This window comes from Pseudopodoces humilis, chromosome 18 (genome assembly GCF_049639895.1).
Source record: "Pseudopodoces humilis isolate 2021_Gansu_Grassland_sample_001 chromosome 18, ASM4963989v1, whole genome shotgun sequence".
In the NCBI taxonomy this organism is placed as follows: Eukaryota; Metazoa; Chordata; class Aves; order Passeriformes; family Paridae; genus Pseudopodoces; species Pseudopodoces humilis.
Window position 1 is genome coordinate 7,566,634 of NC_142217.1, and position 17,411 is coordinate 7,584,044.

General features: G+C 38.9%; 1 protein-coding gene across 2 annotated transcripts in view; it reads right to left on the reverse strand.

The window, feature by feature from the left end:
• Positions 1 to 4,777: 4,777 nt before the first annotated feature.
• The window catches only part of GRIN2A (glutamate ionotropic receptor NMDA type subunit 2A), a 163,161-nt gene continuing 150,527 nt past the window's right edge, over positions 4,778 to 17,411 (reverse strand). For both annotated transcript variants that reach the window (XM_005522881.3, XM_088063911.1), the window contains one exon: positions 4,778 to 16,984. In XM_005522881.3, coding sequence (XP_005522938.2) covers positions 15,194 to 16,984 — 1,791 coding nt within the window. In that variant the 3' untranslated portion in view covers positions 4,778 to 15,193. The remainder of the gene's footprint in view (positions 16,985 to 17,411) is intronic.

Sequence of the window (17,411 nt, forward strand, 5' to 3'; positions counted from 1 at the left end):
ACTGCCCTTCACTGGAGCTCATTTGTAGTTAAATCTTCTTGGGGGCTGACTATGTGTAAATAACTATCTCTCCACTTTCCTTCTGAAATCATGGGCTTTTGTTGTTCCAGCATTGAGACTTTACAGTTATAGAATTATAAAATTATTTTGGTTGGAAGAAGTCTCCAAGATCATCGAGTCCAGCTGTCAAACCAATGTGAAGCTGTAGCCCACAGACAGCAAGAGGGTACAAGCATCATGCTGCAGATAACCTCACATCCTACTTTCCCTCCCAGCCTCAGGAAGAAGAAAGGTTTCCAGAGAAATATGCAGAACCAGCTGGGGAATACACTGATGTGAGCAACGAGCTGGCAAGACTGGTTCTTATGCACTCAAATGTACCCACCCACTGCACCAAGAAATGTGAAATATACCATGATTAAATAGGGCAATTTTCACCATTGCCTCAATTTCTTTCTATAAAACTGGCTCTGCTACCTGCATCCAGCTCCCCAAAGAAATAAATTTGTGATTTATTTATATTGCAGTGTGAAAGAATTGAAGACATGCCATTTTCTCAAGGTATCAATATTTAATAACTTTCTTGATCACCTAAACTGTGGGTTTCTCATTCTCTGACTTCAAAGCATTTCATGGTCTAACCCAGTACATCACATTACATAATCGACCTTTTTTAAATGCTAAACATTATTTTGGAAAGTCCTCAACACACAGGATGCAGTGCCACAGCATGTAGGCATTCAGGCCACAGAGGTATGTAAAGCTCTCCATCATCCCTTATAACACACAACTCATAGCCCTAGCCCTGGTCTGTAGATGTCCTGCCATTCCTTTGCTATTCCAAGCTCACCAAATTTGAAGGATGTCTGAAATGGCCTGTCAGACTCAAATATTTAGGAAAAAGGAGTGTGTTAGCGTTTAGAAATGTCATAAAAATAAATACATGCAAGGAGAAATAGTTCAACATATCCAAATGTTTTGAGTGCAAAACCAACATCTGAAAAAGAAGGTTATGGATGCCATTGTGCTCTGAATATTGAAATCACCTCATTGCAGAGTGGCAGTTGAGAAATAAACAAAATGTTAGTTTTTATAAAGACAGGAATAGAAAAGAACATGGAGATTACAATGCTTGTAACACACGGAGATGTGCTGACCATGCAGGTCTAGCTCAAGGTGCAGCTCACACTTCCATGATCTAACAGGGACAGAAATAAAGAAAACTGCTAGGAGTAGATGGAAGGAATGGGAAATAAGAAGGAAGGTGATAAGAACACAACTGTTTAGTCCAGAGAAGTACAAATATAACTAAGGTCACATTGGCTGCTCCCATTTGCTGAGATAATAGTGCATCCATGGAAAAGAACAGCAGTGGGTTTAAAGGTGAGGAAAAGGGGAGCTGAATATCATTTCAGCATTTCAACTTAAAGTAAAAATCTAAATGGATTAACAATTTGAGATTTGGTGTTTCATTAAAAAGAAATTATTTTCTTGGTTGGTTAAGAGCTACTGCTAGAAGTTCTTACTTGTGAGAGGCATATTCAAAGAGATTTGCACGATTTTTTTGCAGGATACTTAGAGTTTTCTAGTCCTATTTGAAAGTTTTCCCCTATAGCCCTACTTTTAAACACCACCCCTATTTTTAAACATAAGCTCTTCACACACATTTACGTATAAAATAAAAAGGGTAACAGGAATTAACATGCTCTGCAGCTTTCAAAGCCCATATTGGGAAACACTCACTGTGGCCAAATCAATGCAACAGCAGTTTTGTTCTTAGAGGAAAATCAGCTATTCTAGTCATCCTCACTCCTACTGCTTTTATCTTCTCCAAGGTATACAAATGGCTCTTCTTTTACAACTGCAGAAAAGGGAATTAGAGGCATTTCAGCTACCAGAAGAATTATGCAATTTGCCACATTTCTCTTGCTGGGAAAGAGGAGGGTAAAATCAGCATTGTGCTATTGTGGTAACACTGAAGAAGCTTTTTCTTAAGTGGGCAAACCTCTTAACTGATAAAACTACACCACCTCAGGAGCTGGGAGTAAAACCTGGCCAAGGTCTCTGCTTTTCCTTCAGCACAGAGAAATGCCTTTTACAGCTCCTACTCAATTGGCTTTTCCCCATGCAGGATGGAAGGAGACAGCTGCTCACATCCAAGCCTCTAAAATGCCAAACAGCTTCAGTCCCCAAAGTAATTAGTGGAACTACACAATTCTATAATGAGAGGGCTTGAGACTTTCAAACCTGGTTAATACTGTATTTTGTGTCTCTGGAGTTTTGTGTTCAGATTTTCTGCTTTTTGTATCTTTCATATCTCTTTACAGGCAGTGTAAATGCTATGCAGTCTTGGATTATGAAAGGGTTCAATGATCTCATGAGGTGGGTCACATCTAAGTAGCAGGCTGAGGTCTACTCTAAAAACACCATGTGCTTTTGCAGTGCCAATAGTCTTTTTAAGGATTATTGCTATTAAATCATACCTGCAGCCACATGGAGACCCCTGGAGAATGTCTTTGACCTTGCAGTAATCTTATCTAAACAATGTTAATCACTATTATAATCTGTATTACCATCCCCTATTGCCTACTGCAAAGCTGAGAAACTCAGTGCATTAAAATCATTACTGCCATAGTTTAAGAACAATCATAGTTTTCATTATAAACACATTATTTTAAAAATATTTGGGCATGTTGATTTGAACAGAATGCAGTCAATTTCTGCAATGACCATCCTGTGTAAGCTAACTAGTGGCAAACAAATAAATAGTCAATAAACTACACACACACACAACCCCACCCTCCCTCCCACCTGAAGGCATTTTTGGGAGCATCTAGAGAGAAAACATGGAAATCAATGCAGAGACCCTCATTCAGCTTGTGAAACTTCCTCAGTGGAAAACAGGAGCAGAGTGTTGCACATGGGATGGTGCCTGCTGAAGTGGGAGAAGCATAGCATGACAGAGGACAGATCAATACTGCAATTTGTGGAAGCCATGGTTTGTACTGCAACAAATCCACGAGGGGAAGCTAATGCTGTTTGTAAACTGCTGGAAGAAGCAGAGAAACAAGCAGCTAGAATGATCAGTGGGAAAACTCACCACAAGAAGAAGGGAGAATTGTGTTTCTGTATATAGACATGAGCAGACTTCAGCAGTTGGCCTTAGAACAGGTGTTTTTGAGTCCAAATTACAGGGAGAAACTTGTGTTGGTACCGGGTGCATTGCTCAGTTTGCTGGGAATGCTGCTGGCAGTGCCATGCACAATATGTCACACTTAAAAAGCTTCCATTTCCCAGTCACCACTTAAACTTCTTCTTTTTTTTAGCAAGCAAAGTCTTAGAAGACTGGTAGTTGCCATAGACACATCAGCAAAGACTCAAAGAACGATCTGGGGGAATGTGACTGTCTTTGAACCAGATCCCAAAGGGAATCAAAGCTGAGGCTGAGCTGACTCAGAGATGCACAGAGAGAATCAGCTCTCCTGCCAGGTAGAGCTGGGAGGAGCAGCCCTGATCCAACACCAGCCTGGATACAAACACTGTTATCACATAAAAACAAATATTCAAGCTCAGATAATGATTCAGCAACTTGGTATGATAATGGTTCATAACAATCTCGTGTTGTTTCATGAAATGGAAATGTTTAGACACAAATGGGGCAGGGTCCCTTTGAAAGAACCTTCTAGCAGAAGACCATAAGCCCAGCAGCTTTTTCCTCATTAAAAACCTCATTAAGGACAGAAGTCCAGTTTTATATCTCTCATATTATCTCTGCAGTTATGTTCATCTTGGGAACAAATAGATGGGACTGTTTTGCTGTGAGATATCCGTGAGCCACCTTTCACCTCCATCATTATTTTTACATTCAACACAAAGCCCCTTTATCAAAAGGATACTTTGGATTTTTATAATGACTTTCCGCCCACTGCCTCAAAGAAGAACATTATTCTAATTGCCAAAGGTTTGTTTCTGCCCATTTTGTGGATTCAAATATTTTAATTAGCTGATGAGACATCATGGAAAATGGGGTCCTGTGGAACCACTTCAGAGTACAGTGTGAACCTCATGTCTTTAGCACCCATGGCCAGGCAAATGGTCAAACCTTGAAACTAATTTTAAGTGCTCCACTAAAACCTCTATTTGTATATGTAAATACATTTTGATTAACCAGACCATTAGACATGTTTGTGGAAATCAAAAGTCATAGCAGCTGCGAGACATCGCTGCTGTTTTCTCACCCCCTGCTTTGCTCCGTCCTCACCTGGCCGAGCTCCACAGCTCCAGCTCTTCTCAGGGGTGGCATCATTCCTGCAGGACACTCCTTCTCAGGTGCCTCCACAAGGGCCCAAAGAGCTCCTGCCTTTCTGCAGCTGAGGTCACCTCCTCATGCAGGCCCACCGTGCCTCCTGGTGCATCCAGCACCTCTCAGAATCTGGGATGGTGCCCCAGGCGAAGGGGCCGTCCTTCACGGAGCTCCTCCTGCTCCCTCTGCGCCTCTCAAAGCATCATTCTCACAACAAAGGAATTTTGCATAATTGCCTCGATTGTCTTTGTGAATTAAATTAAATTGGGATCACCAAGCACATACTGTCAGCTTTAGCTTCAGGCATCTTCACCTTTAGATAATTTCTAACAGCAAAGGATGTCTCAAAACACGTGGCTGTTAACACCCTTCAAATCACATCTGTGGCTAAGGAAAAAACAAATGTAAACCTTCTTCATAGGTGATGCTTCACCTTGTCCCATTTAACAAGGAAGACAGACAAGAATGATACCATTGTTCCTTTTCATATTAATTGGCAGAAATTATCTTTATTAGAAAAATGAATTTTTCATATATTTACAATTTTTACATCATGTTATACTTGGCACATGTGTTCTTCCAAATAGTTATATACATTTCAGTACACACAGACATTCAAGTCCCCCATTCCCTTAATGTTTTTCTACATATTTAACAAAAAAAAATGAACACAATACAATTTGTAAGACAACCATAATAATTATATATTTCTCTATCATAAAAAGTTTGAAGCAAACACTTTTTTTCTTTTTTTTTAAGATATGTTTCAAAATATTTATACAGTATTAGCACTCAGTCATGCACTGGGTTAGAATATGGTCAGGGTGAAGTGCAGTGAGACAGGATGTGAACACAGGAGAGGTGAGTGGTCCCAGCTCCTCTGGGTGCACTGGGTGCTCTGGGGCAGCTCCAGCCAGCCCCACATCTCAGAGGAAGGGACAGAGGGTGAGCTGGGTGTTCACGTGTCTGCGCCACACAGCAGCTCAAACTGCTTCTGTTCAAATTCATTCCACTTTGCTGAACCTTGCTAATAAAACAGGCAGTAACTGGAATGTCAAAACCAGATTTTAAATCTTCTCTTTTCCCCCAGACCCTTTCTTTCGAAGAATCCATTAGACTGTGAATTTTATAAAAAAATTCTGGATTCTCTAAAAAAATAATTATTTTATGGTTGATTTCACTTCACCAATATTCTTTTATTTCGACTCTAACATCCTGATTTATTTCCTCAGGTGTTAAGAGCTCTTCAAATCTCTATTATTCTTTGCTAGTAATTGGAAGTTTGTGACTTACCCTTTGGTTTGAAGTATGACACTTTTGAGAGTGTTACAGCAAACTGCACTAGTAAATAACAGAAGTGATGAGTTTTTTACTTTACTGTGTATGGAACTGAATGGTTCCAAGATTTCTGGTAAAATTTTATTTTTGGCATGCGAATTTATCCTAGTGCAATGTAGGTTAGTGCTCTGTGTAATTGATACAAACTATTACACATGGAGTTCTTTTCCCCCATCAAAGCAATAATATTTTTCCAACTGTACTAGTAACTCATTTTCTTTGTGAAAAAAATCCTAAGTTAATATTGTGAATTCTCTTTTTCTCGGTTACATTTCATTTTTCATTGTTCCAATGCAAATAACTTCTAATCAAACTCAATACAACAATACTTGGAACTGTTAATAAATGATTGTTGAACCTTTGTCACAACACTACATTTCTGTCTTGCCCCTCATTCTCCCCAGAAACTTTATACATATACATATTTATATATAACTTATATATATATACACATGTATATGTACAAAAACTGACCAAGACAACACATTAAATTGACATTATTCAAGTAAACAGGTAAAAAATGTTTTTCAAAGTGTAATTCGAGATTTTAACATATTTCTGGTGGGTTTTGTTTAGCAGCACAGAAATATTACTGTTTCATCTAAGCCCAAAAATATCCTTAAACAGGATAAAAGGAAGCACAAAATGCCCTTCAGATTTAGTGTGAATGTAAATCTGATGAACTAAAATCGTTATTAACTCACAGGTGAAGTGTTTGCGAGACCCTGACATGGATGGATGGAAATTTTGCATAAAAATGTAGGTATGAGTTAAGAATCAGGTAGGAGTTTGCCTACCACATTAATGAATTCTGTTTGTGCCTCCTGGTTTCAGCAGGGAAAGCACGAGATCCACTGTGCATGTGGGTGTGAGGTGTGAAAACAGAGGGATCAGCCTGTTCTTCATGGGTGCACCATGGACATTCTGAGATCAGCAGGACTATTCCAAAATATTACACCTGATAGCAAGCATAAACTGCTAACAGCTCTCACTGGAATTGCACTGGTTTCTTTCCTAGCTGCACGCAATTTTACATTATGCAATTTCCAAACATTTGCAACATGAGGTTTTAAATCATGGGGATCTTTAAAATCTGAGCCTGAACTGCACTAAGGATCTGCTCTCCCATCACTCCCTCACACACCCCTATTTAAGTCAAAAGGTGTTTTGTCCACATTTGGAATCCAAACCTAGCCCAGGTAAGAATAAGCTAAGCAAAAATTTTCTTGAAACCAAGTTCTGCTCCAAAACACACTTGTAATGAGCAGTAGACAAAATTTGACCCTAAAGAAGGTATTGTTTCTTGGTTAAGGTGGAAAAATTTATAATTATACAACTTTCTCCTTCAAAAACAGTTCAGGAATATTTCCAAGAAATGATTCCAAGGTATTTTTTTTAAGTTTTAGTTAGAGAAGTGTAAATTTAGAAAAGAAGCCAAACATCACACACATTCCTTGGTGGAAATCTCCACATTACCAGTACTAGCAAGCACAAAAGCCTGTGCATGGAGAGAAGTGATTGTGCCTTACCCACCACTGCTAAATCCTGCCTGGCATGCAAATCCCATTCTGGACCCTGCCCAGTCTGCACGGGAGAACACAAGGGCAGCCAGTGGAGCACACATCAGCTGCTCTTCCATGGGAATCTTGTTCTGGAGGATCCTTCCCCAGCTGCCTTAAGTAATGTGTTTAAGGAGCAGATGTGGATCACATGAGCTGACACTGAGTTTAAGGTCAGTCTCCAGGCTGGTAGAGCCTCTCTGGCCAAGATTTTTAAACCATCACGAAAAGCCTTTTCCTACAGCTTGGTTATTACAGCTAGCATCGATTCCAGCTCTTTTGGGCAGGAACTCTCTGCATGTTTCCACATGTCCTAGCACAGAGGAGTCCTTTAGCCCCTTCTGTAACCAATACCAAACACTACAATAAATGCTGCTAGAGGATTTCTAGATGTGGGAGGTTTGGAAAGGAGAAAACCACTTAAAATAAAGCACTGCTGGAATGTGTCCCACAGCGTTGGGAGATTACTCACGCATGACTGGGTTGGAAGGTGTATGCACGCACGCCTGTGTATACTGTATATATATTTAGGTGAACAAGTTTAAACTATTAATAAACAGCATCTTATGGTATTTGGTAATTAAAATATCAGGCTTATGTCATTCAAAATAGTGCAACCTACATAGCAATATACAGGAAAATTACACATTGTTCCTATTACCATCAATATACTTGTGCATATCAAGATAACAGGATACCCTTTTCCATAGGATTAACCATTTGCATATTTAATTGTATTCTTTGGCCCATTTTCCTGTGAAACCTCGTACGAAAACGGAAAGACTTTGGCTTTAAAAGAAAAAGAAAACTCCTGCTTTTTCAGTTACTTTCAGAAACTTAAGTAGAATTCAAATTACTTTAGTTAAAAATTATCATCTCCTCCAGAAACTGCAGACCCCCGTTACAGACTGTCCCCACCCCGCCAGTGTGGCTAACTGTGAACCTCCAATTCCTTTTTATTTTCACTTTTGAAGATCATTTACACTTCTATTGTTGCACAGCACATCCTCCAAAAGTGCTCTGGACTCCTCTGGTCTCGTCCCAGCTGGGAACCAGGAAGGTCCCCGTCCCCAGGAGCGCAGAAAAGCAGAGCAGCCTCTTCAGGGCCTCCGGCCACATCACTACGAGTCCAAATTCAGGGCTTGCAATATGAGACAGAAGCCAAAATACATTCCCAAAAAAGGTTTTTGCCATTAAACACCATTGTTAAACGGGCTCAGGAAAAAAATTTTCAGACAAAAGAATGCTGTAGTAATGAAATAACACAAATCTCTTCAAAGTGGTTATTCTTATGTACGGCAATGCACAAAACAAATTTTAAAATGTAATCTCATAATGCATTTGCTGAGAAAAACATATCATTTCTTCTAATAGTACCAGAAGTGCAAAACAAGACATTCTCCATTAAAATTTCATGTCACTGTAAATATTACCATTTTCCCACATTAAAGCTTAGTACCATTTCTGAGAAGTGAGGAAACTTTCATCAATTCCGAAGCAAAGTATCATCTCACTTGGAACTTTACAGTGCACTGAATAAGTATCACAATATTTATTGGTATTTACTTTCACAGTTTTCTAACGTGCACAGAAATATAACTTTTGAAATATATTAGTGAAAACAAATACTAATACAAAAGGGAAAGGACAAAACATCTAGGAGTATAAGTGCTTATCACCACTACTTTTTAAGAGTTGGAGAGTCGAAACCATCTCTCTTTTAAATATGTAATACTATATTTAGTGTGGTTATCTATTAATAAAGGTATTGCATGACAATGTTACAGCATGGCTATATTCTCTACTAATTTAGCCTTGTTTTCAATACAGGTAAAGAATTAAGCAAAAGGAGTAAGAATTGTCATTTAAGCGCAAAACAACAAAAACCTGGTAAATAGTGAGGTAACATTTTTACTTATATTATTTCTGGTTCTTAAATTATAGATATGACAAAATCATCACAAAATCAGCAGTGGATTCTTACAGCTGTTAGAATGGCAGAAATTAAAAAAAAAAACAAATAAAAACCAGCTTCAACCATGGCAGATACATTCTGCAGTATGGAACAAAAAAGCTCATGATCCCACGAGGAGAACCGAGTGCATTGTCACTGCATTGCAGGGTGATGCACACCTGTATTCCTGGCTTCCAAAGCTGCAGGACTTTGGAAGAGCACGTTATTTTAGAGCACATACTCTGTACACACATCGAGAGAAGCAGGGGGAAAAAAAAGTTAAAGCTTGAGTGAGGGAAATAAATGAAGAGCTTATTTACAGAGAGTGCAGGAACCCTCCCCAGCAGAGCAGGGAGAAGCAGGGCAGGATTGCAGCTCCCCTTGAGTCGGGCAAAGACACCGGAGAGCACAAGCAGCCACCTCCCCTCTGACAGCCAGCGCTGTGAACGGGAACGGGGCGAGCATGGCAGCAGCTCCACACGGACAGCTGAGGAACTCCACAGGAGTTTTACACCAGGTACAGTATGGGCACATCAGACAGAGACTCTGCATGATCAGAAACATGCAAGAGACAGGACGGTCGTGAGGCTGCTCCCATTTAACCACAGCTTCACAGGTGACTCCATCACACCGAGCACATTGAGCCCTTCACACCGTGCTGCTGGCTGTGCTTATATCCACATCACAAAGAAATACACAGCTGTGATTAAACTGAGCTCCCTCAAATGCTGACACGTTGCTAATACATTTAAATAAGACAGTACAGGTGAGTTTGGGCGAGGAAATGGCTTGTATTGTAAGTCACATTTTGAAAGGCCTTTATGTTCTTTCAGAAGTTCCTTCAGCACTACTAAGTTTGGAAGGCTCAGCTCTCAATAGAAAGGAAGTTTAGATTAACAATTAAAAAGAAAAATCATTGGTACTAAAATAATTTAAGTCTATCCCTGGAAAACTCTTTTTTATGTTGCAAACCAGACTGTCCTACAAAAAGGACTGCTTTAACAGGACTTTTGAGCTAAGATAGGATCAGGACTGGGAAAGTTTAGCAAGGCAACGTGTGACACTCATCTTGAAAGAAGCACACGATGAGATGATTAACATTTGACACAATCTAGCCAAGCCACAGGATAGTTATTCTTTTATATTAAGTAGGAGAGGATTTTTTTACAAAAGTTTTGTTTTCACTAGGTTTTATACATATTAAATGCAATGTAAAATGACAAAAAAGTTCACCTCTTGAATTCTTCCTAAATCCAGGCAGATTCTCAGACCCTTAGATTTGTGACACAATTTCTGTTCAACATTGACAAACTCAGCAAGGGAGGGAACAGTACCAAAATCTTCCTCATCACTAAGGTGCATATGTTACACTGCAGAAATATGCAAATAGCAAGTTATTCCATGAGGAATAGATCCTGATACTTTTCTCTCATGCTGGATAGTGACATGGTTTAAAGCAAATGATTATCCCAGCTATGCAGGGGGCACTGCAAACCCCACAAAAACCCTATTTGCATAAGCACAGGAACCTATAACACCTCCAAGGCCAAACCTGGTACTCACAGATTTACCTGGCAGATTTTTGAGGCTAAGGATAAACAGACCATGCTTTTCTAAGCCCACCTGAGATATCTGAGTTAGAAGCCTACACTTTCTAAAAGGTCAACAGAGATAGGTAATATCTTTCTGGACACATCCCCCACATAACTGCTCCAGAGCCTTCAGTCCTCTACTTCCATCCAGAGGGAACTTGCTTTCTCTTGCTTGCTCTTGCTTTCTCTCTCTCCCATCTGGTAACTGAGCTCAGCCTTCCAGCACAGAAACCCAAACCTAATCACACAGCTCTAGCCTTTGCTTCCTTTAAAACTGTGTAAAAATATTTGCTTTCATCAGGAAAAACAAACCACACCTGATTCCCCCTCTGAGCCTTATTTCACCTCTTAAGTGTTCCTGAAAGACCATAAAGAGACATGTATTTATGAGATGCTGCCAAAACACAGTGAGCTGGTGGTGATTTCATTTCTGTCTGTCCACAGCACTCTTTCTCCTAACCAAGCTTCTTAGATAGCAAAGTAATGAATTCTGAGAAAACGCTGAAAAAACATTAAATTAAATTAAATTTTCCAGAAATGCAAACTCTTAATTTGCCTTAATTTTATCTTATATATTAAAATATCTTATCTCCATGCTTTTAAATTAGTGGGTGGCTACACTGTTCTAAGAAACAAGCAGAACACAAAATCTATTTGAGAGAAAAAAAGGAAAATTTTCTGCTGTGAAAAGGGAAAGACAAAAACATGAAGAAATTCTACAATATCCTTAAAAGAGAAAAAAAGCAAGAGGCAGGTATGTCTATGTAGCTGTTTTTACCTCCATGTACCTACTGCATTCCTCAGCAATTCAATATCCTGCCTCCATAAAAGGTGTCGTCCAGGAGCAGTGTAACACTACAGGACATGCTACCAAGAAGGACCCATATCATTTACAGCCTGATTCAGTTCCAGCTGGAGTCACAGGAAATCTTGGTGATAGGAATGACCAACAAACTGCTAGAGCTGTAATCAGGAAAATGTAACAAGTCACCAGCACCATCCAGAAAGGTACAGAAAGGATGGCCACTTATGCAGGAAGATTCTTTTCTCCTCTTCAAGTATAGCAGCAGCTAGAGTGAGAGAGAGGGAAATACAGAAAGTCTTGATCTCAGTTTAATTGAAAGTCAGTGCAAATATATCAACAAAGCTCAGGCAAAATTCAGAATTCCACGCGCTCTACGGCTGAGCCTCACAAGCTGTGGCTTGTGGCTCTGTTGAAGATTTTTCTTCAACTTCTCAGCTGCTTCTTCTTTACACAAGCACATCTGCAACCACACAGGCAACTGCCCACAGCCCTGCCTCAGCTCTCCTTCCCCCTTTATAGGCTCAGATTTATGCCAAGATCAAAACAACAAATGCATGCAGACTCTTTCTCCCTCTGCTTTCAGTATCTGGTGGGTTTTTTCCCCCTCTTTAAGGCAGCATCTTATATTTCCATGTGAACATCTGCTGTGCAACATTATCATATCTTCCCTCAGTCTCTCTATTTTGGTTTAGGGCAGGTGGTTGTATTGCATATTGCAGATAATAATAATAAATCTCTTCAGTCACAAGAAATCTGCTCAAATCAGAAAAAGCAAACACTGCAATATATTTTCTTGTAGCTAATTTGCTTGTACATTTCACAGAAAGATAAATCCACCTGGGTTGAGGATGTTTACAACTCAAGAGAGAAAATGTAAATGGGAATTTTTCTCTCCCACAACTTCACATACAGTACTTGTGTGTCTGGTTAGATAGAGATGATGATACAAAAGACTTGGAGCGATCAACAAATACTTGAGAGCTTTATGATGATGTGAAAGTCAAGAGCCACCACTGAGTTTTATGATTTACTTGGTAAAATGCTCAGCAACTTCCATGGCAGAATTTGGCATGACATCAGCAAAAATCATATCTGCTGAAACACACCAGATAGTTCAAAACACTTTGGATTTTAGTTAATATACTATGATTTGGATTGGATATTAAAATTTTCCTGAAATATTTTTATTATAGTTATTACAACATTATGCCTTCAGTGCATTTGCCTTCCTGTAGACTTAAGAGCAAAGCATACTTGTGTCTTTGGGAAAAGGTTTGGGTTCATGACAAGCAGTGTTAATCCCACAGACATCCTAACCCTGCTTAGCTCACACAGCCCCTCCTAAGAAATCTGAGTCTCTCTAAGGGCAGGTAAGGAAATTCTGGTTATAAAAATTCCCTCCAGTGAGGAACCAGAAAGCATCCCATGTGAATCAGGGCCAATAATTATGACCAAATGTTGAATAAAGAATACCCGAAACATATTTTTACCTGAACAGTTTAGAGATACCCATAGATATGCTTTCTGATCATACTTATAATAAAAGTATACTGAGATTTCTGGAAGCTGGAAAGAGACTTGGAAGCCCAAATCTCATTACATTTCATTCCTTACAAAATATCATCCCTCACCATCATGGTGAAGGTACACATACATTTGAAAATAACAAGAACTCATTCTGGACTTCGATAGTCAAAGTCAGTTTAAATCTGTTTAATAATAACAAAAAAAAAGCTGTAAACAAAATTCAGGAAGCTTTATTTTGACTATCCCTACACATCATTTGTATCATTTTCTGTTTGCAACTCTGCTCTGCAGTATGCTGTTCTAAATTAAACACATTGCATACTGCACCTCTGGCATGCAGATGCTTCAATTACAGCTGACAGGCACAATTCTGAAAAGAGTTTCAGTTTAGAGAAAAGTTAGGATTATATTCACAATTTCCAATTCACAGTGGTAATGGTTTCCCTGCTCACTGTTCTTCAGTGAAATGGAGGGAATAATGCTTGAATAATCTAAATTTCCTCTACACAAAAATCCTAAAGCAATTCTCAAAGTAGCAGGAAAATGGGAGAGCACCACCTCTGGAACACTTTCAGTAGTTAAACATATTAGCAATTATATTTACTTCTTTAGTTGAAATTAAATTTACAGCTGTACACTATTCTCCTGAAAGGCTTCCTCTCTTCCCTCTCACGCTCCCTTATGGTTAAAATCTAGTGGGTTTTTTTTCTTCCAGTGAGGGTAAGGAGGGGTGCGTAGCAGACGTTATTTGTGAAATAATCTGATTGACATCTACAGAAGGAAAAGTCATATAACAATGCATCCCTGTTATTTGAATATCTTTGTGTATCAGAAAGTGATAATAAAGATACTGTTTTAGTTACGTGTGCATATATTCACTTTATATAACAGACTTGATTGGAGAGGTTAGAAAAATGGTCTGATGTTCAACAAATATGCACAATATTGTGGAAGGAAGAAGTCCTTCCAAAGGTGTTAATCCTTCTCTGTGTATGCAAATAAATGGTACCACGCTCCTCACTGATCACACTGAACTTATGGCTGTCGGTGTTTGATACTGTATTAACAGCTTTAATACTATTAATATACAATTAGTTAGTTGTCACTAATACACTATGAACAAAGAACTACAGTGGGTTGGGATTTGGTTTGGGAAGTGAAAGAATAAAAGAAATACTATACAGCCCTGAGTAATCATCAGTAAGGGGCAAATGCAAACTTACATACACGTTAGGCCTCAAGGTTACTAATAAAGTCCACAGCTCCATAGTAAGTGCCATATAGTGATATCTAAAAATATATACTCTGGATTAGGCAGCTGTGAAATTTCTGACAAGATTACTGAAAACTTTTCAATGAACTTACTTGGTAATGGTAAGTGCATGTGCAATATAAGAAAAGCATTTGTACATGAACATTAACCAATATCCATGGGGCTCCCTTTTGGTACACAGCAGTTCACATGTTTGGGGTTACTGCCTTCCCATCTACTGTCTGTCAGTCTAGAAGGAACATACTAATTTTGTGCTAACACACTGTATTTTATTTATTAAGGTCCTGGGGTTTGGGGTTTTCTTTAATTATTATTTGGCTTTGAAAATTATTATGAAGTTAAAATATACTTTTGGAAGTCTTAGATTTCTGTTCTCTTTTAGAGTCTTACTTTTGAATCTGTGCAAATGCATCCTTATTTCTTCTCTGTGTCATACTACATGCATACCATATTGCTTATCCAATACTAGAAAATCATTAAACATTTCTAAGGACAAAAGTACATTGAATGATACTTAGCAACATAAATTAGAATAACCGAAATAGTAAAATAATTAGGTACAAAGCAGCATAGTTGCCAACATATATTGGGGCTATTTCAGTACAACTTGCCATTTATATATAAAGCATATATAAATGGCTATTTTTTATCCTTTTCAACAAGACATATTTTAAAAGGATAGTTCAGAGCATACCAGTTTACCTATTCATGTACAGAAGTACATTGGGAAAGGGAGAGGTTTACGTATCATTTACCAGAGCAGGATACTGTTAAAGGAAAAATTCTCCCTCTAAGATGGTGGCAACTATTCTTTCCCTATAGATAAAGTGTTCATGGAAAATTTAAACATCTGATTCAATGCTAGGCCTTTTCTTATACACACGTGTATTGCTACAGGAATTTAAAACCCTTGGAGTTGAGTACAAGCTATTCCTATTTGCAACGTAAGGCAAAACATGCTCTGAAATGTACATGTCATTATGGATCCGACCATCCCTGGAAGAGTATGATGCTGTAGACTGTATGGATGACCTGAAATAATTATCATTTCTTCCTCTTGTTGGCAATGAATGTTTATAAAGATCAGCTGGACTTCGCCTAAGAGATAAATGCTGGTCATCACGATAGGAGTGCAGGAAGGGGTTATCATCCGAGTGAACAGCATACAGGGACTTGCTCCGCTTACTGTCCTCCAGAGCATGAGTTACTAGTGAGGCCTTGTTGCTCAACAGTTTGCTTGAGGGAACACTAAACATGCTTGCATACGGACTACTTTGAAGAAATTTCTCTCTTTCTTTCAAGCTTATACTACGAGAAGGTCTTCCAATATCAATTTCCCTGGACTTATCAGCGATATTATCAAAAGAGTGTTGCCTGCTAATCCTCAGTTTATTCTTTTTATGATATTGCAGAGCACTACTTTGTGACCAAGTACGCTCATATATTTCTTCAGGAAGTGATAAGTTCGTTGTATCCTGCAGCATCTGATCTTCCTCAATATCATAGAGGTTCCCCATCCGCAGGCATGCATCGCATTTATAGGGAGATCTGGTCGAGTAGTGCCCAGCGTAAGTGGGCATGTTGGAGAGACAGCTCCTGCAGTGGGTGGAATTCTGTCTGTACCTATCATTCATGTCACCTAGGGAAGTATTTTTTTCTTTCAGAGTGTAGTGCTTTCCATAAAGTTTATACTGGTCATTATTTGGAAGACTGTCTTCATTATGTGACGGAGTCCTGTTAGAGTGTTCGGCTTTCCTGTAGTTGTCGTTGTGATCTTGGTAAACATCGGGAAGCTCTACAGGTTCTGGGAGGACAATGTTTTCAATGTACTGAGGTGTGTCCAAGCGGAATCCTGGCTCCTTGTCACCATCAATTGTGTAGATTTTATCCCGTGGAGAGCCCTGTTTGGTTTTCAGATATGTCAGTTCCACTTCACTACAGTCCTTTGGGTATTTTGATGCTACTGTCCTTTTTTTAAAATTGTCCTTGGTTTTGTGGTGCTTGTTGTTGTTTTCAGCTTCTATGTGGCAAGTAGCTCTGCTTGATGTCTCTGATACATCTGAATGGACAATCTCTTCAGGAAGGTATCTTTGGCTTTTCAGTGAAAGCTGCCTGTTTTCCTCTGACCCATTTTCTCTCTGGGAACCTTGGCCCTGACGTACAGAATCTTGGCGTAAAGATTCGACAGATTTCCTCCAAAGCTGCCTAGGTCTGGAGTTCACTTTTGCTTCTGTCGTTACTGCAACCTCTACTGTATTTGGATTGGACTCATTCAGTGTGAGAGGATGCTGCCCTTGGAAAACATAGTTGTTCAGATTGTCCTTGTGTCGATTGCCAGGAAGTGTCTGCAGTTCACTTATGTTGTCACCAAAAAAGTTGTCCTTTGTCTGAAAGGATCTGTTATCAGAAAATATCAAGTTTCCCTTATCCATGACCATGTCCATAATCAAAGAACCCCTCTGAATAAAATCAGTTGTTCTTTTGGGTGAGTCAATTCTTGAAGGATTGATATTGGTCATGTTTTTGGCTGTTCGCAGCAGTTTTAACATGTTGGTTTGTGAATTGGTCAAAGAAAAGTCAGGAGACTTCTTTTTCTCTTCAATGTGTACTCCATGGATGCAACTGTAAATACCCTGCAATACAAGTAAAGAAACCAAATAAAATCACTAGATATAACTTTTTAAATCTTCCATTTTAGTTTTAATTAGCAATAAAGAAAAATTAAACATATCTAATTACTGGGAAGATTAAAAGTACGTCTCTAACTTTTTATCATTTCCTTGCATTGAAATGGAGGGATACTTTCTGCTATATCTGTTAGTACCACAAAGGAGAAAAATTACCAGTATTTCACAAACCAGTGGTCCGTCTTGGCCTCCCCAGCTTATTCCAAAAACACAAGATTAGAAGGTACCCCAAAGGGTTCCCTAATCTTGTCACAAAATGAAACTAACCTTCAGTAATAGATACTCTCTTATTTTAAATTAGTGATTAAGTTTCCCCTCTAAACAAGCCTGTAGTGGGACTATTTTACTGGAGATTAAGGTACCCTTCACTTCT